This window comes from Mauremys reevesii, linkage group 9 (assembly GCF_016161935.1).
Source record: "Mauremys reevesii isolate NIE-2019 linkage group 9, ASM1616193v1, whole genome shotgun sequence".
Lineage (NCBI taxonomy): Eukaryota > Metazoa > Chordata > Testudines > Geoemydidae > Mauremys > Mauremys reevesii.
The window spans coordinates 25,353,647-25,378,864 of record NC_052631.1 but is presented as its reverse complement, the minus strand read 5'-3'; the positions used below and the strand labels follow the sequence as shown (position 1 = coordinate 25,378,864).

At 42.5% G+C, this 25,218-nt stretch overlaps 1 protein-coding gene across 13 annotated transcripts; it reads left to right on the top strand.

The window, feature by feature from the left end:
• The first annotated feature begins 311 nt into the window (after nt 1–311).
• Nucleotides 312–23,567, top strand: LOC120371256. 13 transcript variants are annotated; one of them, XR_005584236.1, is made up of 6 exons: nt 547–983; nt 1,601–1,911; nt 2,167–2,281; nt 6,005–7,602; nt 21,959–22,001; nt 23,057–23,567. XR_005584236.1 is itself a non-coding variant. In XM_039486848.1 (5 exons), exons 3-5 carry the CDS (start codon nt 1,883–1,885, stop codon nt 21,578–21,580), a joined length of 756 nt encoding a protein of 251 aa, XP_039342782.1. In that variant the 5' UTR covers nt 312–409; nt 845–983; nt 1,601–1,882; the 3' UTR covers nt 21,581–21,928. The 13 variants fall into 13 exon arrangements, 5 of the variants coding, with proteins under 5 accessions (XP_039342782.1, XP_039342781.1, XP_039342780.1 ...); XM_039486848.1 differs by lacking the exons at nt 6,005–7,602; nt 21,959–22,001; nt 23,057–23,567 and adding exons at nt 312–409; nt 20,969–21,928 and having other exon boundaries at nt 845–983; XM_039486847.1 differs by lacking the exons at nt 6,005–7,602; nt 21,959–22,001; nt 23,057–23,567 and adding exons at nt 312–409; nt 20,969–21,928 and having other exon boundaries at nt 815–983.
• Nucleotides 23,568–25,218: the final 1,651 nt, after the last annotated feature.

Genomic DNA, 25,218 nt, shown 5'->3' with positions numbered 1-25,218 from the left:
TATTCAACAATAAAAAAACACTCATTGTTCTTATTAAAAGCTACAGGCTGACCAGTTGACCAGGCCCCACAGCTGGGTGTATACAGATCACTTGTGGTTTTTCAGAATTCACCTATTGCTCTTGGGGAATTAAAATGATTTAAATTGAGTGTTCCCAATACTAGCCAGGTCTCACCTATTATTGGAATGCCTGAAGTGTGTGTGGGCAGATGATACTCCCTCTCCAATTTGTCTAGATCTAATGGAAAGCAGTTGAGGCTTGTCAGTCAGCCAGCTATTCAGGGCAGATGTACTCCATTGCCTTAATGAGCCCATTAAGGAAACCTAGAATAAGAGGCCTATCTTCAGTCAAAATCAGGAAAGAGAAAAGGTGATCTCCCTTGAGACACTCTTGTCTAAAGCTAACAGAGTGAGCAGATTTTAAATATTTTGCATTTTTATTATGAGTTATTGGTGAAATCTCAGAAATGAAGGCACAGCTGAAGTAAGTGGGCTGTATATACACCCATATGCCCCTAGGTCTGAGGGACAGTCAGGTATCCCTACTCTGCATCTATTAGCACATGGCTGTGCTGCAGCTGCTACTGAGCTTTCCCTGTACTGGTCTTGTTTTGGGCTAGTAGCTTTGCAAATTTGTGGACCCATGAATGATGTCCTGATTGTGGAGTTAGTGAAACTAGATGTTGCTGTGTGAATGTTTTAGTGCAGATCACATGCTGAATTCTAAAAATATGCTCCAAGGAAGGAGGAAGTGAAAGGGAAAATGAGTTTGTAATCCTCTAATTCTTTTAACACCCTTTTTTGTTATGTTCAGCCATCCCTTGCTTTGCTTTGTTTGAATCAGGCTCCTAAGCATTTTACAGCAAAGTTACTCACTCTGAGTTTTGGATGAACCTCAGCTGGGAGATGATTCACTTACCCAAAGTATATGCTTCCCTACCAGTATGTCTTTTGAGGAATGTCAGTGCCTGAAAAACCTGTAGGTATGTATAACCTCTCCAGTTTTTAACTTGTGATCATCCAGAATGTTGATGATGATCAAGTTTAGATTGTACAACTGTCAAAATTCTGTAAAGCCCATGGTAACAAAAAATATCCTTTGATTAAATTTAACACTTGGTTGGCTTGTTAACCTGCATGACCATTTTAAGAACATGTAGGCCAGAATCTCACCTCAGTCTTTGGTGTTACATTAACATATATCCACTAAATTAAATTGTTACTTCATGTTTACCAGGTGCCTTGATCTGTCCCTCTCCTCAGCAGGCCTGACTGATTAGCTCATCTGCTCTTGGCTACCTATCAGAAAGGGGGTTGTGGTAGCTTGGAGCCTACAGTGGCTTGTGCATAGGAGAGAATACAGTATCCTAGCTACCACCCAGGATGAACTATAATGCAAAACACTGTATTTGCCCACTTGTAGGATATGTTGGTGTAAAAGCAGCCAGTTGCCAAATTACCACCATGGGATCTACTTGTTTAAAGTACCTGAAACTATTTAGGCTTTCCTGCCATTTCCATTTGTTTAGAAGTAGCAGGCTTATAAATAATTTAAGTGAAGAAAAGTTACATCTTCCTCTCGCTCTCTCTCGTCCTCCAGCAACACAAGAGAAGGTCATGGAAACCCCAGTGACTTCCAGATGCCCTGTGAATGGGAAAACTTCAAGGGGAGACAGTCACACCTTTTCCCTACCCAAAGACTCCACAGCTTTTTTAAAATGAGCATAAAACTCATTATGGCACTGGCCTCTTAGCTTACTAAATAGCATCAGACTTAGACTTTAAACTCACAAATTACTTTTAAAAAAAAAAACCTCAATATAACATTGTTCGCTCATTGGACCATTATACTGAATCTCACACTACTGCCTTGTAAAGTAATATGGGTCTGCATTGTAGTGGTCACCGTGGGTAAGTGTGAAAGGTATGAGAAATACTAGAAGTTACATAGCATGTTGCTGCATGCTTTGTATTCCCTTAAAAATTATGCAACCTGAATTGTTAGTGGGAGCAAAAGTCAGTGGACTGCTACTGTGGCAGGCAGGAACCCCCTGTGGTCTGCAATTCTGCAGCCGTGCATTAGCTATACAATACCCCACTTGATGCAGAAATGTGCTTCAGAGTCTAAGCTTTCTTTTTTTTTTAAACCTTGATTTTTTTTTTTAGCCTTTCTGATTGTGAAGATAACTTTGAAAACAGAAACCAAACATCAGCCAAAACAGGCTTACCTTCCACATCTGCAAGCAGCCTGAAAAAAAGCTCCGAGAATGTTATGAATGAGGTAACTTAACTATGAATTGTTAATTCTGATACTTGAAGGTTTAAAATGTTAATTCTTACACTACTGATCAGCTGAGCAGAGAAATGCAGCTAATAGGCGTATCTCATAATTCCAAGCTGCTGTCTATGCCTCCTATGGTGCTTGGTGATAGGTAATATAGAAAAATGATTGATGCTACAGAAAGATCCCTGGCATGAAAAATCTAATGAGGACAGAGAGAATTCATGATGTGGCAGCAGGGAAGCTGTGGAAGCACAATGCAATACCACAGACCAGCTGCTAGAGGGAAGAAGAGTTTGGTGCCGGTCCTGGTGTAGCACTATGCTGCAGCCTCCTCATGTCCAAGCTCCACAGGCAGCTAGATAGGGATGCCAGAACAGCTTCAGACATCTGAAAACATTTTGTACAGCCTGCTCAATAAGCATTATCTTATGAGTGAGTTAGCAGTGTTTTCTTCACAACTTGACCACAGCAGTATGCTTGCGTACAGAATGGCTTCTACCTCACTCCTTCAGACTAGCTACATCTCCCCAAACCATACATATATCGGAATGCATGTTCAAGTGCCTGGGCTATGCTGGCTCTAGAATGAGGCAAATAACTGATTTTACAGTTTGCTGGCAGTTCCCCAAAATGAAATAATTCAGCTTAGCCCAAACTGAAACCAAACATCGCAAAAAATGTTGGCAAATCAGAAAAGGTTGACAAACTTCATTTCAGGTTGAATGAAATGTTTTGTTTCCAGGCACTGTTTAAAATAAAAGCAAAGGAAATGAAGGTGAAGCTTCCAGCTTAATTGTGAACCACTGATAACTATTTTGAGTGTGATTTTCTAACAAGTTGTGCACTCACTTTATAGTAGATTCATTTAGGCTATATTTCCCTAGTTTACTTCTCAGAGGGTCATGTGAGACCATATCAAAAGCCTTTCTAAAGTTGAGAGATATCACATCTTCAGCTACCCCTGCCCCATCCACAAGGCTTGTCAAAGAAAACTATTAGGTTGGTTTGACATGATTTGTTCTTGACAAATCCATGCTGTCTGTTACTTATCACTTTATTATCTACTAGGTGCTTACAAATAGAGTGTTTGATTTTTGCTCCATTATTTTTTTGGGTATCAAAGTTAAGTTGACTGGTCTATAATTCTCTGGGTTGCCCTTATTCCCTTTCTAATATACAGGTACTATATTTGTCCTCTTCCCTCCCATCCTCTACAAGTTCTCAAAGATCATTGCTAGCCAGTTCCTTATGTATTCTAGGAGGTATTTCATCAGGCCCTGCACACTTGAAGGCATCTTTTTTGTCTAAGTAATTCTTAAGTTGTTCTTTCCCTATTTTAGCCTCAGATCCAATCTCACTTACACTGAGGTTCACTATGTTAGTCATCTGATCACTACTAAGCTTTTTGGTGAAAAGTGAAACAAAAATATCATTTGACACTTTGGTATTGCTGTGTTTTCTGTTACTGTCTTTCCTCTCTTGTTAAGTAATGGTCCTGCCCTACCTTCACTCTTCCTCTTGCTTCTAATGTATTTGTAAAATGTTTTCTTGTTACCCTTTATATGCTAAGCTAGTTTAGTCTTGTTTTGTGCTTTGGACTTTCTAATTTGGTCTTCATGTGCTTGTGGGTTTTTTATATTCATTCTTTTTAATTTGACTTAGTTTACTTTTTTTTTTTTTTTGTATGACACTTACATTCTGTTCCCTGAAGATCTGGTTAAGCCAGGCTGGTCTCTTACCATACTTCCTATCTTTCCTATGCATTGCAATAATTTGCTCTTGTGCTCTTAATAATGCCTCTTTAAAAAAACCTGCCATCAGGTTTCCACATAATTTTACCTACCAACTCTGAGTCTGCCTTCTTGAAGTCCATTGTCTTAATTCTATTTTCCCTCCTACCAATTTCTTAGAATCATGACCTCATCATTTCATGAACACTTTCACCCAAGTTGCCTTCCACCTTCAAATTCTAAGCTATGATCACAATGATTGAGAATTAATTTGTGCCTACCTTTCATTCTTTAAAAAAGCTTAGTCAGCACTTTACTAATCTGTTCAAAAAGTTATCTGCAGTGTAGAATGATGTCAGAGATAATTTGTAAGTGGCCAGTAGCATAACCTAAATGCAAAAATAGTAATTTCACTACTCAGGAGTCATGGGGGCAAGGAGGGAGAGCAGTGGTACCTGTGGCAGAAACTGTAACCCCCAGGCAGTATCTCTGGGGAATATTGTATTCAATGTATGAATAGTTTAGAACACAAGCCTATATACTTTATGGGGGAGGATTACCACAGCTGCTTCAGGTACCAAAAATGGTGGGGGTGATTACTCTGGGCTAGTAAAGAGTTCCAGAAAAGCACAAAGCTCCCCCTTCCCCCCTAGGTGTTTGCATATATTGGCTGAGTCTGGATTTCCCACAGACTAGGAAACAAAGGACTTCCGATATAGAAGGATGAGTTTGAACTGACTCAGGGCCCTCTCTCTGATCCAGCAAACAGAAAGGACCTTCTTCCTAAACAGGGTCCCCAACCCTCATGGAAGGGTTGAAAAGACATTTACATACTAGGGCCCTGTAACACCAACGGGTGACCTCTGGCAAGCTTTTAGCACGCTTATAGGAACGTCTAGTGTTTTTTAATGTTTTCCCTATAATGCTTTTACCTTAAGAATAATGTGCTTGCCGAGGAAGCTCTGTAACTGCTGGCAACAAAACTGTTCATAGGCCTTGGAGAGAAAGCAAAGCTGGGGTGTTGGCTTTAGGCAAACTGGCTTGCTGGGATTATGGCAGGGAGCTGTCCACCCTTTAAACCCCAAGTCAGAAGGGAGTGGGACACAGGTTCCTGCTCAAAGACAGGTGACAGTGGGAGACCTGGGGACTCCTGGAGTGGACTGTGGTTTGGGGGATGCAGATGCAATTATCCTGAACTTGACAATATAGCGGCACTGTGTATGGGATCTATGACCGTGTGAATTGCCATCAGTTCCAATAGCTTTGAAAGCAAGTACTATGGAAGGAAAAACTACAAAGAAAAAGAGGTTCCCCATCTTTTCAGGAAAAGAATAGCAAAAAGAGACAGGACCAGGAATTAAGAACCACTAAACAAACAGCAGCTGTTGAACTTATCTTAGCAGCAAGATGTGTCTGCTACTGATCTGAAGAAATTGGAGCTGGTGGCCACGCTGTGCATAGATGAACTGAGAGAGGATGAGAATATCCCTTCCAGAGCTCCCTTTTCTTCCTACTGAGCATTCAGGGGATGGAGGAAACCGGAGACCCGACTGGGCACACCTAGAGTGGACTAAATGGGGGAATACAGGTGCCGTTATCCTTTGGATACCACTATGATAGTGGTATCCAAAGCACTGCTTATAAATCAGGCCCAGCTCTCTTCTGGCACCAAAACAATGCACCACTCACCATAGATATCACAGATCTTCATAATTTGATCCTCTCTCTTCTTCCTGACAAACCAGGACAAAAAAGTAAAAGTATCAATTTTTTCCAACCCCTAAAAATAATCTTTTTAAAAAGATTTAGGTCAATTGAAACTTTTTGTGATCATTTTGATTTTTTTCCTCTTTAGCTTTTTTTGGGCAAAATTTTCTAAAATGTTGAAACAGTTATTTTGACTTGAAAAATTGAAACTTTCCAGTTTGAAAATGTCACAACCGGATCTTGATATCAATTTTAAACTATCTTTTTTTCCAAAATATTTCAGGTCAGGAGATTGGACAAAACTGCCTCTGTTTCATGAATAGTTTTGGTTTAGATTAATCAGCAAAAAAAAAGTTTGTAAAATTTCTAACCAGCTCTATTCACAATCAACATGGATTCAGGCACTCCACTTTGAAATGTTGGCCTTTGTATGTACTATGAGCCCAGGGCCTCAGGTGATGTAAATTGGTACAGCTTTGTAGTTGAGAATTGAGTCCTGTACATTTTAGAGTTTTCCATTTGTTGTAAGTTACTGGGGGGTGGGGGGGGAGAACTTCTATATTAATTGAATCCAAAAATCTATGTTCAAGAACATTAAAGTGGCAAAGCCAAGCACTCAAGAGACACAAAATGCCAGAAATAAGGTTGCCCATGAAACCTTAGTTCAGCCCTTTGGTACGTACATATTATGATACAGTCTTTTTGCACAGACCCCCTGCCTCAAAATATGCTACTGGATGTTATAAAAACCTGTAAATGAAATAGAACTAGAATAATCTCTAGATCAGTGGTGGGCAACCTGCGGCCCATTGGCTGCACATGGCCTGTCAGGGGAATCCACTGGTGGGCCGCAAGACTGTTTGTTTACATTGACCATCTGCAGGCATGGCCGCCCGCAGCTCCCAGTGGCCGTGGATTACCGTGACTGGCCGCAGGTCACCCAGCACTGCTCTAGATATTGACCCTAGCAGTTGAGTATTTGAGCAGGTAACCTGATAAAATTTAATCCTTTTGTAACTGGTGAAGTTGGTTATTTAAATTGGATTTTTTTCTTTGTTTCAACAGTCATTAATGAGCATTATTTTAATTATATTTTTTATTAGGGTTTTCCCCCGTGGTATCCAGGTCCTTCTGTTCCCATAATGCTGAATGGCTCTTACATGCTTCATTCAATGCAGAGATGCCCATGTACAATTGTGCAACTCCTTTGCACCACACCAGTGGCACAAAGCAGCCAAAAAGCTGGTGGCTCACCCCAGCGTAGAAACAAAATTCCATGACATACAGTAAGCATAATGTAGCCCTTAGGCCAACCATATCTAGTCTGAGGCCAGAGCCAGGAAAAAAAGAATGCAGCTGGGTGTTTTTATGAGCCACCAATCTATCATGTTGACCTCTTGGGGTTACTGTCAGCTGAAGTAATTCAGAGTAGCTTCACCAGGTTTTGGCTGGTAATAGAGCCACCATTGTACTATGCCCTCCCTGAACTGTGAACTCCTTACCCAGAGCTGTGGATTTATGCAAGTACGTTATTTTACTGGAATGTCTTGTGTTTCTCAGTGCTTTGTGTATTGCATGTTTTTATGAATCATTCTACTGATCTTTGGAAAAACTGCTTAAGGCATAATTTTTTTTTTTTTAAATTGAAGACTCCTGATTAAAAATCAGCATATAGAAATATCAAGCCCTAAGCGACATGTTCCAGGTCCCACAGGAAGTCAATGGTAGAGTTAGGAACTGAACCTACATCTCCTGATGCACAGTCCTGTGCCGTAACCACAAGTCCTTCCTTCCACTTCATAAGCTGGCTATTTACACGTCAAATCTCTCTAATTTACAAAGCTCTGGTGGCTATCCATCATCATGGTAACAGCATTCAGGGTAAGGTAACTATTTTTATTTTTATTTCATAATTAAAATTTTTAAATAGAATGCTTTTTAAAATTATAGAAGTGTTACTTTGGACATATAAAACTGTTTCCAAAATAAACACGGTGCTATTATAAGTCCTCGAAACACCTGAAAAGTGTGTACAATGGAAAATGTATTAACTTCCTAATTGGGAGATAGAAGGCATTTATGATTAGTTGTCTGTCGGTTTTAAAATTTGGAGTGTTTGAAGATTCAAAGAGCTACACTGTGGTTTTTTTGTTTGTGGGGTTTTTGTTTTGTTTTTTAAATCATGGGATGGGCAGGCGTTTCTTAAAATCTCACTAACTGCCATTTTAAGTAAAGTTACCTTCAGCATGTCAGTACTATGAGTTGTGGCCAATAATAATTCCATCGTGTCCAAATTCTTAATATGTCAAATGCAAGATTTACAACCCCTTGCTTCTTTTTACAATAAAATCCACAGTATATGTGTCAGCAAGTCTGATGCAAGAGTCTAGGAATCCTGATTTAATTTCTCCTCCTTTAAATTTTGTGTTGAAACATTCTGTAGCTTGACCTATGGATAAAGAGGGGAAAAATGTGCAATTTTTGGTTGGATGCTCCATATTGAGAAGGGGCAAACTGCTTAGAAGGGACTCAGAAAGCAGAATAGCCAAGATCAGTGTGGTCAGTGGATAGACTTGTGAAGAAAAGATGCTCTGTTTGCTCACTGGGAACATTAACTTTACACTATTAGATAGGACCGTGCCTGTGTTGCAGGATTTTTCTCTAGCAGAGCACAGTATGTACTGAAAATTTCTCTGAGCTTGCAGTAAGTGAATGAAAGGGAAACTGTTCCCAGAAAAGACAAAGTCGTTCAATCAGACTCAAAGCAACTCGATCCGAAGACCACCCCAGAGGCACTTCCATCGCTGTCAACCACAGACACAGCCAAGGAACCAGCTTGTGCCAAATGACCTGAATATAATCATTCCATTGTTTGACTTCCTCTTGGAAGTGGTGGTTTCCAACTATCTCCAACATGTGATTCTGGAAGCTGATTTGCAGTTGGCTGTGAAAGGAATGTGAACTCAGAGGAAGGTTGCAGTTTCAGTCCCCACTGGTGTTCACCTATTGTTACACTATGTATTTTTGTCTACATTTCCTGCATGTACTAAATAACAAATCACTATATTAGTATTGATTAACCTTAAAAAGACAAGTTAGATATTTTAGAGGCATCAACCATACAGTATAACATAGAAAGATAGATCCACTGAATGGTGTAATAAACATTGTGCACACAACTGTAAATCTGAACGCTTTAAACCAAAATTCACAAAAGAGAAAAGGGACCTAACAGCAAAGAGGTCAACTGGGGTGAAATAACTAATTAACAACCTCTTCATGTCTTGAGGGAGCAGAGATCATGTCTCGTGTGTCACTATGGAAAGTTACCTGTTGCTGACAACAGGTGTAATAAGTGGGTGCAACTGAATCAGTGCTGAACATGTTTTAACTAAATACAGACTGTTCAGAGGCCAGGTGGTGGTGCTGAACACAGTTTATCCTTGGCTATTTATGTAGTCAAACAGTTTTCAGCAATCAGTTCAGCTGTCCCTATGACTGACGCTCTGCTTTCAGCAATGCATGATTTTCATAATAGAGACAAACCTTGTCTGCAAGGCACCAGGTGCATCAATGATGCTGGGCACCAGTGTGTCTTGAAATATTTATTCTGCTTTCAGGGCTCTTACCAGCACAAGAAGTGCAGGGAACCTCACTTGAAACTGTAGAATCTTTCAAAATGGAAAAGCTATTTAATTGTCATGCCTGTATAATTAAAACTAATTTAATAATGCTGCTGCCACAATAGGAACACAAATCGCTTCATATATGTCAGTAATCACTGAAAGCATTAGGTTAATTGCATGGTTTTCAGTCTCCCTGCTCTGAAGGAATCTCAACTAATGATACCTCCTTTGTGCTTCAAATTGTTTATTTTTGCCACATTATGGAAAACAATCTCTAGAGGAAACTTGTCAACCCTGGTGACTAAAACTACAATAAAATTGGTATAAATAATAAAACATCTTTGCTATAGGGTGGAGTGTGAATTCAGTTGAAATCAAATGCACTTTGCAGAAAAAACACAATATCAAACAGGTAAAATTTAGGGCTGTTGCAAGATTATTTTTTGTAGTCGTGTGATGTTAAACAACAATAGACTACCATTTATTTTAAATATTTTTGGATGTCTCCATTTTCAAATATATTAATTTCAGTTGCAACACACAGTGCAGTATACAGTGCTCACTTTATATTTTTGATTGATTAAAAATATATGCACTGTAAAAATAACAAGGAATAGTATTTTTCAATTCACCTCATACAAGTACTGTAGTGCAATCTCTTTATCCTGAAGGTTGAGCTTACAAATGTAGACTTATATACAAAAAAAACCTGCATTCAAAAATAAAACAATGTAAAACTTTAGAGCCTTCAAGTCCACTCAGTCCTACTTGGTCAGCCAATCACTCAGACAAACAAGGTTGGTTACAATTTGCAGGAGATAATGCTGCCTGCTTCTTGTTTACAATGTCAGCTGAAAGTGAGAACAAGTGTTTGCATGGCACTGTTGTACCTGGTGTTGCATGATATTTACGTGCCAGATGCGCTAAAGATTCATATATCCCTTCATGCTTCAACCCCCTTCCCGAGGACATACTTCCATACTGATAATGGGTTCTGCTTGACAATGATCCAAAGCAGTGCGGACTGATGCATGTTCATTTTCATCATCTGAGTCAGATGCCACCACCAGAAGGTTGATTTTTCTCTTTTGGGGGTTTAGGGTCTGTAGTTTCCACATCAGAGTGTTGTTCTTTGAAGACTTCTAAAAGCCTGCTCCACAACTTGTCCCTCTCAGATTTGGGACAGCACTTCAGTTTCTTAAACCTTGAGTCGAGTGCTGTAGCTATTTTTAGAAACCTCACATTGGTACCTTCTTTGCATATTGTCAAATCTGCCGTGAAAGTGTTCTTAAAATGAACATGTGCTGGGTCATCATCCGAGACTGCTATAACATGAAATATATGGCAGAATGCCGGTAAAACAGAGCAGAAGACATACAGCTCTACCCCCAAGGAGTTCAGTCACAAATTTAATTGACGCATTATTTTTTTAACAATCATCATCACCATGGAAGCATGTTGTCTGCAATGGTGGCTGAAGCATGAGGGGCATACGAATGTTTAGCATATCTGGTATGTAAATACCTTGCAACGCCAGCTACAAAAGTGCCATGCAAATGCCTGTTTCACTTTCTGGTGACACTGTAAATAAGAAGCAGGCAGCAGTATCTCCCGTCAATGTAAACAAACTTGTTTGTCTTAGCGATTGGCAGAATAAGAAGTAGCACTGAGTGGACTTGTAGGCTCTAAAGATTTACACTGTTTTGTTTTTAAGTGCAATTATTTAACCAAAAAAAAATTTATTGTGAAAGTGTAACTGCAGAGATTGCACTACAGTACTTGTATGAGATGAATTGAAAAATACTGTTTCTTTTGTTTATCATTTTTACAGTGCATATATTTGTAATAAAAAAAATAATATAAAGTAAGCACTGGGCACTTTACATTCTGTGTTGTAATTGAAATCAATATTGAAAATGTAGAAAAACATCCAAAAATATTTAATAAATTTCAATTGGTATTCTATTGTTATAAGTGCAATTAATCACAATTAATTTTGAGTTAATCACGTGAGTTAACTGCGATTAATTGGCAGCCCTAGTAAAATTATATAATGCATTATATAAAAGTTAGTAAATAAAGTAGCAACTAACGGTGCAGATACATTATTAAGAAAAGGATAGCAAATAATCTAAAGGGGATTTATTGTTGCTGTTGGGGAGGAGGGGCTGTGTCATAAGGAGCATTAGAGGCCAAAAAATTCACTGGTATACACAGGTTAATTCCACTTCAGTCCATGAAATTGTCTGATTTACATCAGAAGTCCAAATAATAAGGACGATATCAGAGTGACAACAGACAGAACAGTCTTCTATCACGGAAAGCAGATTGTGATATGGCCATATTCCCTTTGCCACCGTCTATTCTTTGGCCCAGAGTGTGAACCCTTTACTCAGATTGGCAAGGCGAGTGGGCAGGACTCCATTTGTGGAGAGTTGTTCACCAATCTCAGTGAAGGGGTTCACAATCTGACCATCTGTGGGCAGGTGAAAATGATGGATGGGGCTGACCCAGCTTTCCAGTGCACAGTATGGAGTTAGGGAGGGATTTCAGAGGCAAAATCCTTCCCTGCATTTTCCTCCCCTTCCTCTTCCCCTCCCATTCCTCCCAATAGCATGAGACTCAGCATCACTACTACTCAGACCAGCACTTACCAGGCACAGCTTAGCTCTATGGGTCGGATCCAAAGCCAGCTGAAGTTTTCCCTTGACTTAAGAGGGTCTTGAATCATGCCATATCTAGTTAAGATTTAACAGGCGGAATTGATAAGGCTAGGAGCTGTGCTCATAACCTTTTTCTATAGTGGCATGAGAGATGAAGGGGACTTTTCTAATGTTTTTGGTTATTTTGTTTTCAGTTGTTAATAATACATATATAGGAAACTGAAGCAGAAAATTAAGAATTCTTTCTTAAAACACAAGAGTTAAAATAAATAGGTGAAAGATGAACCAAGGAGTTATGTCTGATTAAGAAAAGTCTGGAATAGTTAAGTACTCGTGTCTCTTTGTGTTTCCTTAAAACACTTACTTTAGCTTCCACCTGGAAGAGCCAGGAATGGGCATTGCTTTCATTCCAATAAAAATTAAAAGATGTTCTTCTGCAATTGAGAAGGAAACTGTGTGGCTGTGACTGAGCTTTCATGGTCATTTACTAAAAGAAGCTTGGACCTTGAGACAAAGGAATTCAGTTAACTGGTTGTTTTTGCCCTGATCTTGTTGTACTAAATCATCACTTGGTACTTTCTGTACACTGCCTGGAAGGAGAAGAATCTGTGTGTAGAAATAAATTCATTGTGGTGAGGAGCTATCTTGGCTGGAGCAGTAGCAGGCCTGCAAATCTGAGGCTGCCACTTCTCGCAGCTCCCATTGGCCGGGAACAGCGAAACGCAGCCAAATAGTGACTATATACCATACTTACTGTGGGTAAGATTCATACCCGGAGATCTAACCTCTTCTTGCAGAGAAGAGGCAGTGGGAATGGCCACCCTTCTTTTCCTGGGATTTAGGGAAGGGTCTCTGCAGAGTCAGGGTTCATGTTGGGTGAGTGCGAGGGAGCCAACCGTACTTGGTTGGGAAGAGGCAGCCTGTGCAGACCGCTATGACTAGGAATACAGTTCCAGGCTGCATTACCACTGGTGTGAAATACTTTGATGAGGCGGAACCCCCACTTACAAAGAGCTCTGGAGAGCGACAGCTGCAGGCATGGGAGGCCCAGGTAGCAGAACCCCACTGGAGCTAAGCTATCAGAGAGGCCAGGGGGCAATAGTCCATTGGTTCTATAGTCAGAACATGGTTCATTAGGGGAAAGGCAAGGATAGAGGAGACAAATGGCCCCCCTGCTCTTGGAAATGAGTTGGGGGGGGGAGAGAACTTGGTAAGAGGATCCGTTGTGGAATTTTGCTCTCCCTAGACCCATTTCCACTGGTCTTTCCATAAAAGGGATTGATCTGAGCCTATATTTGAAAGCAATATCTGTTTATATAAACAAAAATTAAATATTTACTTCAACCATTTTTATAATAATTACTTGATTAAACACAGACAGAAGCAATGTGATCACTTCTTATTTATGCATTCCTTTGAACTATAGCTTTTATCTGCCTCCAGAATGTGTCAGGACATGTTTTGCTCAAATCAAAAATAAGTTTGTGTTTAACATTCATCTGTTTGTTGTGCTTGAGCAATACTGCTTGATGTAAAAAATCTGTAGGCATATTTGATATTGACTATGTCATGATTATTGATAGCTAAATTTAGTTATGGGAAGTGTTGTTCTTTTACTCCATATTAGTACCAGTTACTAGTCAAAACTTAATGTCTTCTCCTGTGCTTCTGCACAAGGCTATTTTTAATGCAAAAGTGATTTAAATCAGATTGTAAATCAATTGCCAACAGTTATCCAGAGGTAATGGTATCCTGATTAATTATTTTGCAAGAAAAAACAGATTTCTGTTTTACTATAACATGAGAGGATGAGGTAGACACAAAATCAAATAGCAAGTCATTTGTTACCATCTAAGTAAGATTTATGGATCACAAAAATAAATTATCCTTCAGTGCAGTAACAAAAGAACTTCCACCTCTGAAACTGCTATTTTTGTCTCACCTGATGTCCCAAGATAAATGGGATGATGGTTTCATAGCTTAATCTCAAGTTAAATGTAGTTTATAGAAAGCAGCTTTTCTATCTCTGAAAAACATGACTCGTCGTGGTGAAGTTCCCAGTCCAGCAAATCTTCTCTTATAGGAGTAGTTAAATTAAGCTAAATGAGACTACTTTTGTGAGTAGAGAAGAATATTCCTATGAAAAAAGTTGTAGAAGCTGGTCCTTATCTGGAAGGCAACACTAGTCAGTAATACGTAAATAAATAGTTTGTGTTTCCAGCATAAAACTTTAATTGGATGAACATTTATAATGAATTAAAACAAATGGATTGTCTATGCTAGGTAAAATTTAGAAAAAAAGAAACTTAAAGTCCAGAAGCCTAATTCTCAGATATATCACTGTAAATGTGTGTGATACATTCGGGGACATCTGAGACATTTTGTGTAAAATAAGGTTGCAATTTCTCAGAAGAGAGTAGAAAGACAGCTGGAAAGACACAGGTTATAATTATTCTTGTAATTTAGAGGCTACAACTGAGAGAGCTTTCTTTCCAATGTTGTTAAGCACAAAAAAAAAGTCAAGATATTCAAGTATCCTTGTTTTATTTTCTTTAATTCCCTCCAGATTCTCAATAAAAGCCTCAGATTTGCAGGCCTGCTACTGCTCCAGCCAAGATAGCTCCTCACCACAATGGATTTATTTCTGTACACAGATTCTTCTCCTTTCAGGCAGTGTACAGAAAGTACAAAGTGATGATTTAGTACAACAAGATCAGAGCAAAAACAACCAAAATACTATCATGGTTTTATAATTTCTCTGGAAACAGGTGGAGGACAGGAATGTGGAGTTAAATTAAAAACTAAAATCATGAAGGAGGAGGAAAGCTGATTTGCTTTAGAGCTCCCTAAATGGGCATTTTGTATTTGATTCAATACACATTCTCTCTATTCCTCCCTTTCTCTGTGGGAAAGAGCTACAAAATCCCTCTGCTAAGAAAAACATTTTTGTTTTCTTTCTTCTGGCAAGACTATCACACTAACAATGTTTAACCTTGCTGTGACCATCTTTACACACATTTCTTGATACACAGACTGTGGAAAGTTTCTTTAACACTTTACTGGTGCCCAACATAATCAATATGAGGCTGAAAAAGTAAACAGAAGATTGAAAACCCATTAACTCTTTCTCATCGATTTGTGCACTTGGTTTTCATCACAATGTTGTTGAAGAGTGACCATGAACTTTTATGTAAGTAGAGGTGCATTTTAGTCCAGATAGATAATCAAGTGTTTCTGTCATAATCAAATTTCCCTGACTGGAAATGGCTACCTGAAAATGAATGTATCATCATCCAAGCCATCCTTTTAGAACCACGTCTCTGATTTCACCAGCACTCTTCTGAATTCACACATTAGCTTTTCTCTCAAGACCGGAAATCCTCAAATTTATTTTTCCTTCCATAAGTTCCTCATCTGGAAAACTACTTGCTTATCACCATCTCCAGAACGGTGCCATTATTCATCCCTACAGTACCTCAATCCTCTCTCTCTGTTGAAATTTTTATTAATCTTATTATTAGTGGTGAACATATTAAACTGGTCACTGTATTTAATTAAATAACTGAAATGAGGCACTCCATGAAAGGGCTTAACTTGACTTAAAATCATTATACAAAAGACTCTTGCAGCATCCTAATGAGTTGGGTTAACAGTCCAGCACTTAAAGACATTTGAGTGGGAAATTATATCGTCTCACTGAAACAGTAGTGAAGGTGGTGTGGTTAAACAGAAGTAAAGCATCCTTTCAAATTTAGAATCAGAGAACTGGACGGGACCTTGAGAGGTCATCTAGTCCAGTCCCCTGCACTCAAGGCAGGACTAAGTATTATCTAGACCATCCCTGACAAGTGTTTGTCCAACCTGCTCTTAAAAATCCACAGTGATGGAGATTCCACAACCTCCCTAGGCAATTTATTCCAGTGCTTAACCACCCTGACAGTTAGGAAGTTTTTCCTAATGTCCAACCTAAACCGCCCTTGCTGCAATTTAAGCCCATTGCTTCTTGTCCTATCCTCAGAGGTTAAGATAAACAATTTTTCTCCCTCTTCCTTTTAACAACCTTTTATGTACTTGAAAACTGTTATCCTGTCCCCTTTCAGTCTTCTCTTCTCCAGACTGAACAAACCCATTTTTTTTCCGTCTTCCTTCATGGGTCATGTTTTCTAGACCTTTAATCATTTTTGTTGCTCTTCTCTGGACTTTCTCCAATTTGTCCACATCGTTCCTGAAATGTGGCGCCCAGAATTGGACACAATACTCCAGTTGAGGCCTAGTAAGCACAGAGTAGAGCAGAAGAATTACTTCGCATGTCTTGCTTACAATACTTCTGCTAATACATCCCAAAATGATTGCTTTTTTTGCAACAGGGTTAGACTGTTGACTCATATTTAGCTTGTGATCCACTATGACCCCCCGATTCCTTTCAGAAGTACTCCTTCCTAGGCAGTCGTTTCCCATTTTGTATGCATGCAACTGATTATTCCGTCCTAAGTGGAATACTTTGCATTTGTCCTTTATTGAATTTCATCCTATTTACTTCAGACCATTTCTCCAGTTTGTCCAGATCATTTTGAATTTTAATCCTATCCTCCAAAGCACTTGCAACCCCTCCCATCTTGGTATTGTCCGCAAACTTTATCAGTGTACTCTCTATGCCATTATCTAAATCATTGATGTAGATATTGAGCAGAACCAGACCCAGAACCGATCCCTGTGGGACCCCACTCATTATGCTCTTCCAGCATGACTGTGAACCACTGATAACTACTCTCTGGGAACGATTTTCCAACCAGTTATGCACCCACCTTATAGTAGCTCCATCTAGGTTGTATTTAAGGTGTTTTCTGAGTTTTTTACCCAGGCACACAGTAGCATCCTGAGGGAAATAGCCATGGATAGGAATATAGTCTGGCTGATGGTCTGAACAGAGAGCTGATTCCTGGTACAGTTCTGCTCTGCTATTCTGACAAGTTGCAAACTACACATTGCTCTTGCCCCATCTAATGTTCCTGTTCAACAGAGAAAGTACTTGTATCCTCATCAACCATCAACCTCAGCCTGGACCAATCTACACGGGAGGTACACTTCCTAGACACTACGGTGCAAATAATTGATGGTCACATTAACACCACCCTATATCGAAAACCTACCGACCGCTATGCCTACCTTCATGCCTCCAGCTTCCATCCCGGGCACACCACAAGATCCATTGTCTACAGCCAAGCACTGAGGTACAACCGCATCTGCTCTAACCCCACAGACAGAGACCAACACCTACAAAATCTCCACCAAGCATTCTCAAAATTACAGTACCCGCATGAGGAAATAAGGAAACAGATCAACAGAGCCAGACGTGTACCCAGAAGCCTCCTACTGCAAGACAAACCCAAGAAAGAAACCAACAGGACTCCACTGGCCATCACATACAGTCCCCAGCTAAAACCCCTCCAGCGCATCATCAGGGATCTACAACCCATCCTGGACAATGATCCCACACTTTCACAGGCCTTGGGTGGCAGGCCAGTCCTCGCCCACAGACAACCTGCCAACCTGAAGCATATTCTCACCAGTAACTGCACACCGCACCATAGTAACTCTAACTCAGGAACCAATCCATGCAACAAACCTCGATGCCCACATATCTACACCAGCGATACCATCACAGGACCTAACCAGATCAGCCACACCATCACCGGTTCATTCACCTGCACATCCACCAATGTTATATATGCCATCATATGCCAGCAATGCCCCTCTGCTATGTACATCGGCCAAACTGGACAGTCTCTAAGGAAAAGGATAAATGGACACAAATCAGACATTAGGAATGGCAATATACAAAAACCTGTAGGAGAGCACTTCAACCTCCCTGGCCACACAATAGCAGATCTTAAGGTGGCCATCCTGCAGCAAAAAAACTTCAGGACCAGACTTCAAAGAGAAACTGCTGAGCTCCAGTTCATCTGCAAATTTGACACCATCAGCTCAGGATTAAACAAAGACTGTGAATGGCTTGCCAATTACTGCCAACCAGTTTCTCCTCTCTTGGTTTTCACTCAACTGCCAGAACAGGGCCTCATCCTCCCTGATTGAACTAACCTCGTTATCTCTAGCTTGCTTCTTGCTTGCATATATAAACCTGCCCCTGGAAATTTCCACTACTTGCATCCAAAGAAGTGGGTATTCACCCACGAAAGCTCATGCTGCAAAACGTCTGTTAGTCTATAAGGTGCCACAGGATTCTTTGCTGCTTCTACAGAACCAGACTAACACGGCTACCCCTCTGATACTTGTATCCTCTGCTACTCGATTAATAACAGTATCTTATGAGTGCATCAAATCATTTCTCTTCTGAAAAGGAAATAACCATCTTGTGAAGTCCAGGTTCTCCTGTTTGCTCAGAATGATCACCGTGCACCTTTAAGCGGAGGAAGGGGGAGAGGGGGGCGTTTGGCTGGTCTGGCCCAGTGAAGGCTGGAGGGATAGGGAGAGCTGAAAACATGCAAAAGGGGCAGAGCGATCAGTGACTCATCCCCTGGGAATGCAGGGCTTGAAAAGGAACAGCACGGTGCCGGGAGCCTTCTTTTTACACAGACCAAGGCTGAGTCAGGAAGGCTCCAGTGTTCATCTCTACTCGGCTTCACATGGAAGTGAAGCAGGGCGGTGAGTAGGGAGAAGGAGGTGGGGAGGAGCCCTTCACTCCCCCCCAAACTTCAGTCCCAGAATAAAGGCAGGAACTAGCATGGGGTAGGCAAACTACAGCCCGCGGGCCAGAACCTGCCCACCAGCCATTTTAATTCGGCCCTCGAGCTCCCGCTGGGGAGCAGGGTCTGGGGCTTGCCCCCCTTTGGCGCTCCAGCCAGGGAGCAGGGTTGGGGGCCATTCCACGTGGCTCCGGGAAGCAGTGGCATAGCCCCTCTCCAGCTCCTATGCATAGAGGAAACCAGGGGGCTCAGCTCTGCATGCTTCCCCCGCCCCAAGCATGGCCCCTGCAGCTCCCATTGGCCAGGAACCACAGCCAATGGGAGCTGCAGGGGCAGTGCCTGCTGATGGGGCAGCATGAAGACCTGTCTGGTTGCACCTCTGTGAGGAGCCAGAGATGGGACATGCCGCTGCTTCTGGGAGTTGCACCCGGAGCCTGCACCCTTGAGCCTCTCCCCACGCCCCAAACGCCTGCCCCAGCACTCATCGCCCTCCTGCCCTCCGAACCCCTTCGGTCCCAGCCCAGAGCACTCTCCTATACCCTGAACTCATTTCTGGCTGCACTCCAGAGCCTGCACCCCCACCCAGAGCCCTCACCCCAACCCCAATTTTGTGAGCATTCATGGCCTGCCATACAATTTCTATTCCTAGTTGTGGCCCACGGGCCAAAAAGTTTGCCCACCCCTGAACTAGCAGCAAATCTCCAGGGTACAGCTTAACTGGGCTCCACTCCACGTGGAAGCAGATCAGGGAGAGGGAGGAGGGAGAAAGCCCTCCTCCTACTTGAGTCCCAGAATAGAGAAGCAGGCCCTTGTCCCAGCATGGCTCCAGGCGGAGACAGGCTAATGAGAGCCGGAAGGAACAGCGGGAGGCTTAATTCTCCCTTTCCCATGGTTCAGGCAGGGCGAGGCAGGCATAGCAGAGTGAATTCACAAAGGGAGGTGCAGGTGAGTAGCGAGGCATCTCAGAGCCGGATTCTGTCCCTAGGGATACAGACGAGGAGAGGTGGGGGGAGTGTGGCCCTCCTGTCATAGCAGCTGTGCGGTGCACAGAGATTTAGGGAACAGGGTTTCTGGTTTTATCTGCTGTGGGCAGGAGACAGCAGGGGGGTGGAATTTTGCTTTTCCCTCCCAGTTAGTGTCAATGGGACAGGGAACTGGGAAGAAATCAAACCCCATACAGGGCAGGCAGAGTGCAGTGATTTGGGCCGGGGTGAGCCAAGGGCAGGATTCTTGCAACAAGGGCAAGGGGCTGGAGAGGCTGGGATAGTGCCTTTCATTACCAAGGGCAGCCTATCAGGCTTGGGCAAGGGGGGCTTAAGGTGAAACACTCACCCAGGCAAGTGAGCTGGCTGTGTTGAGTGGTGGGACAGTCAGCCGGGATTTGATGCAAGTAATCAGGGTTGTTGTGTCTGAGGTTGTTTCCACAGCTTTGCAGGCTGTACAAGGTGTAATGGTTCACGCAGTTCTAGGACATTCCACTCAGGTGATTGCAGGAGACAAGGCAGACACCGAGGGGAGGGGTGAGTTAAATCAACAATGGATAAAGGTTCCCAATTGCAGAGGTGTTTGGATCGGCTTTGGGGAGAGGTACATGAGGTGGTTCAGGATCCCATACCAAAATGATGTGGCAAAGGTGGGGATTGCGGGCACTAGTGGTTACCCCCCCCCAAAAAAAAAAAAGATGCAGTATCACATGGGCCAGCCAGAAACTGTCTCAGTTTGTCGGGAGGGGGGCATCCCTGTAAGCAGATGCAGGGTATTGCATGGCTGATACAGGCTAATTAAGTTCCTCCAATATGGGGACAGCCTTGGGAGTGGTGTCTTGCAAAGGCTGCATTCCTTACATACATTCAATGGCCTACATCTAATCACAGCAGTTGCTGTTGCAGCATCGGGTGGGCATGCAATACATTCACAGGAGTACATGTCTTTATAGCACTGGCTTTTGCAGCATCTGTACATTCGGGTACACATGCAAAACATGTTTTGGATCTCATAAAGCACATTCCTGCCACAATAGTGAGGGGAGGTACAGGATGCAGGGTAGAACAAATGCACCTGCAGGTAGGCCCTGTTTGAATAGGGCATGGGTGATAGAAGGCAGGCAGGTGCAGAGGGCCAGCTTCAAACATTGGAATGGGCTAAAGCCTCCTGTGGGAATTCTCTAGCAAAGCCAATGGGTCAAATTTATGGGCTGGGTTTTTTAATGGGGGTTCTTATCCCATTTATAGCACATGCCTTGTCTCATTTTCAGGTCCACAGATATCTGGAGTTGGCACCAGGAGCCAGCCGGGAACCCAGGCAGCTGCCACTAGTGCTATGGAACTTTGGCGTAGAATGGTTGTCAGTGTGGTGCGGAGATCAGTTGCTCCGTGCACTTGAGAGAAGTTTTAATGCTTTCATGCAATTTCAGGATGAGGAAGGCCAGTCAGCAATATGGCCCATTACAGAGGAACACGTGCTGCAGTACATGCTGTCATTGACAAACCATCAACTGGCATCCTCCACAATCTTGAATTGCCTTTCTGCCATTACATTCATTAGTAGGCTAAATGGTTATCCTGATCCTTGCAGTGTTTTTTTAGTTCAAAGGTTTTTGGCTGGGTGGTCGCGTACCGGTGGCCCCGTGGTGGATTCCCGTTGTCCCATCATGGTTTACATACTTAAGGATCTTGTACAGATCCTTGGCGACGTATGTCATAATGGACAGGAGGCAGCCTTGTTCAGGGCTGCATTCTTGATAGCAGTTTTTGGTGCTTTCAGAATCAGTGAACTAGTACCTGGGTTCAGTAGGGACTCAACAGGAAGGGCTTTGCAATTGCGGGATATACAATGGCATGAGCATTCAATGATATTACACTTGTGACGGTCAAAGACAGATCAAGTCAGCCGGGATGAATCTGTGATCCTCTGGCAGGGTGGTGAGCCTGGGGTCTGCTCAGTTCGGGCTTTGAAGGCCTACAGGGTTATACAGCCAAAGGGGAAAAGCCCTCTTTTTATGCATGGTGACGGGAATCCCCTCACAGCATATCAATTTGTTACCATGTTGAGACGGGGGCTGATGAGGTTGGGGCTGCCAGCCCATGAATTTGGTTCCCACTCATTCAGAATCAGGGTGGCAACAGCAGCAGCACAGCTAAGTATGGGAGCAGAGACAATTGGGCGTTGGCATTCGGATGTGTACCAAACGTATGTAAGACCTCAGGCAGTAAGTCAGCATTAATTTGTCATAATCTCATTACAGATATTGGACAACCAGCCGTGCAGAAGGTGATGTGGATCTGCAGGTGTAGTATTGTCTTTTGGGCCCATAGACACAGGGTCTGCAGCTGGGCTTCAGTGATGAGGCGATACTCAGTTGGCATGCAAGCAGGGGCATGTTATGGGATCAACTAATACCGATGCTATATGCTGTGCGGGCCCGCCAGCGGCTCCCAGATATAATTATGGTGCATCTTGCGGGAAATGATTTGGGAATGCTTAAAGAGGCGGAACTAATGCTCAGAGCGAGGAGGGACTTGGGGCCTGATCCTTGAACTTTTTCCAGGAGTTAACATGATTTGGTCTGACATGCTTCAGCGCAGGGTCTGGTGGGGAGCCATGAGCCCCCCCCCCATGCCCCCAGAGTGGACAAGGCAAGGAGGTATGTGAATGGGGAGGTGGCCAAATTCCTTGGGACCATAAAAGGGTCAGTAATTTCACATCCTGGCATAGTATATAGGGCAGCAGTTGTTTCGGGAGCATGGGGTTCACCTGTCTGACTTAGGTGCTGTCATGTTTTTAACTGATATAAAAGATGGCATTAGGAGATGTCTGGGAACCCAATTGGGTGTGGGGAGGAGGCAGCCAAGCTCATTGCTGGCACCTCCTTGTAGCGGATGTCCAATGCAGGTACTCCATAGGAAAGATGTACATCATCATCATGTTCCTATTAGGCCTCTGGCGGTTAGGGCAGTGACAAAGCTCCTCCACTCCTGTTTGTTTCTGGCAAGTCTTTCAATGGTTCCCCAGCTGTGCCCCAGGTTTTTCAGCTCGGCTTCCACAACTCTTCACCAGGTTGTTTTGGGCTACTTCGTTTTCGCTTGCCTTCAGGTGTCCATCTTTGTGTCTCATCTCTGCTGTGACCTGAGCTAGCCTCCCTGTTTTGTACATTGTATGTTCCAAAAAACATGTTTGGTTTTTATCTTGGTGTTGAGCACTTCAGTCTTCATGCCAGTGGCTTCCTTTCAGCTTTCACCACTGGCAGTCATACGGGTCATTGACTCCTGAAGGCCACCACACACAGTAATGGTCAATTTCTACATTGCTGTTTCAGTAACATATTTTGTTTTTTACTGGACAGGATTGTTAGCCTTGTGCCTAACCCCCAACCTGGAGGACCAGGGTGTCTGTTTTGTCTGACCCCTCCCCACTGACCAATCTGGCATGATTGACCCTACCAGGAGCAAAAAGCCCCTGCCGACACAGACTCTGGGGATCGTTAGAGCATGCAAGCTGTGCCGCCATGACAAGGCACAGACACCAGAGGACAGGAAAGGTATACAGTGACCGGCTAAATGGTTTGGAAAAGGACTTAAAATGAAGTTTTCATTAAAGGAACGAATGGGGGGCAGTTGGGGACTCGTGTGATTGGTACGGCAGGAAGCCAACCCCCCATTCTTATAGCTCACCTTAACCCTTCTACGAGGAAGGGGTGGATGGTAAGGTCCTGGCAATGGATTTGCCAGAGGGACATGGATGGAAAAAGAGAGGGAGCTGGTAAGAGCCCCCCAGGTAATTATGGAATAAACATGGGGTTACCTGCACTGTACACTGGTATCTGCCGGGTAGTCCCAGACATCTAATAATAAAGTTGTGGCCTGATTAAACCTATGTCAAATGTCTCCTGTCCTTCTTTCAGTATATCCAGACAACAGTATGTGTGTTGTAGAAAACACTAGCCATCATCCCCTTGTATAAAGTGGGATTTGCTGATACACTGAGAACAGGGGGTACCTGCGCAGATCCTGAGAGTCAAGCCTTCTGTCCTTCAAACTCTCCTCTCTCTTCCCTTGTCCGCTAATCTCCTAGCTGCTTGGCTCCTGAGGCAGCAGTGTTGTCACTGGCTCTGACATCTGTCTGAGTGAGAGGGGAGGGAGGGTAAAGCACAGAGCTGATTTAGCAATACTAGCTCTCTGCTGAAAATCTGCTTGTTTGCTGGAGAACTTAAACTGCACAGAACCACTATTCCCCCAGCATGTCCTCCCTTGTCTCCTTCCCCTCCTCCCGCTCCCCCCGCCCCCGTGCCTGGCTTCCACTACAAAATTCAGAAAGCCCCTGCCGCATTGTATTTGCACAGAGGAACATCTGTAGTCTTGAGGGCTCTCCTCTTCCCTCAAGGGCCTGATCCACAGCCTGTGGAAATCAATGGAAAGACTCCCATTGACTTCAACAGGTTTTGGATCAGGCCCTGATCTTTGCCAGCCAGTTTGGCTAAAAATTATGCTTATTTAATCTCCTCTACAGCTGCCAATGGACGGGATCAGTGAGCCTAAGTCTAGTAGTTTGTATTCAAAGCTGATACCAACTATATTGCAAGATTGGCAGATTGCATCAATTGAGATGGCCTTAATGACTCAGAAAATGAAATACATAAAGGTGTTATAGAGAATAGCACTGTAAAGAAAGTGCATAAGCGGCATTCCTAACTACCAGTACTACAGAACATCCAGTCACCCAGAAAAATATTTAATATGACAACTCAGTTAGTTTTGCTTGCTTAGAAAAATGTTTAACAGTCCTGGAGGGCATTTAGAAATAAAGAACTAGAAAAAGCAGTTTTTTCAAAGGCTACTTCTAAATTCCTTTCTAAGTTGCATGGACACTTTATATATCTCCAGAAACATAATCTTCTGGAGATATATAAAGTATTGTTTACAATTAATATTAACTACAGAGTTCATGAACATGATCAGTTTACATGGTAGCTAAATAAAAGCCATAATCTATAATGCTATGAGTCAATTGTGATTGAAATTCATTTTTCCCCTTCAAATGACATACACTTCTACCCCGATATAACGTGACCCGATATAACATGAATTCAGATATAATGCGGTAAAGCAGTGCTCTGGGGGAGAGGGGCCGTGCACTCTGGTGGATCAAAGCAAGTTCGATATAACGCGGTTTCACCTATAACGCGATAAGATTTTTTGGTTCCCGAGGACAGCATTATATCAGGGTAGAGGTGTATTGGAAATTACCTACCCCCATCATGACCCTAGACCTGGGAAGTAGGTCAGTTTTATATGATTTCATCTGGATTGGTTCCTCCCCACTCTATCCTGGCTCCTTCCTCCCAGCCTGTCAAAAAAGCTGGAGAAATTTATACAATAAGCAATAATAAAATATCAAAGAACAAATGTGTGGTATTTGGCAACAGCATCTTCAAGAAATCAAACATCATAGTATAAATTAAACTAGCTAGGTTGAGAATTTAATGACTTCAGTATTTTATGCATTATA

Bases quoted from the DNA above. Each gene is read 5' to 3' on its own strand.
- LOC120371256 (XM_039486848.1), top strand. From the start codon at position 1,883: ATGGGTCTGCATTGTAGTGGTCACCGTGG. The intron at 1,912-2,166 runs GTAAGTGTGAAA...TTTTTTTTTTAG, and splicing joins CATTGTAGTGGTCACCGTGG to CCTTTCTGATTGTGAAGATA. The intron at 2,282-20,968 runs GTAACTTAACTA...TCTCATTTTCAG, and splicing joins CCGAGAATGTTATGAATGAG to GTCCACAGATATCTGGAGTT.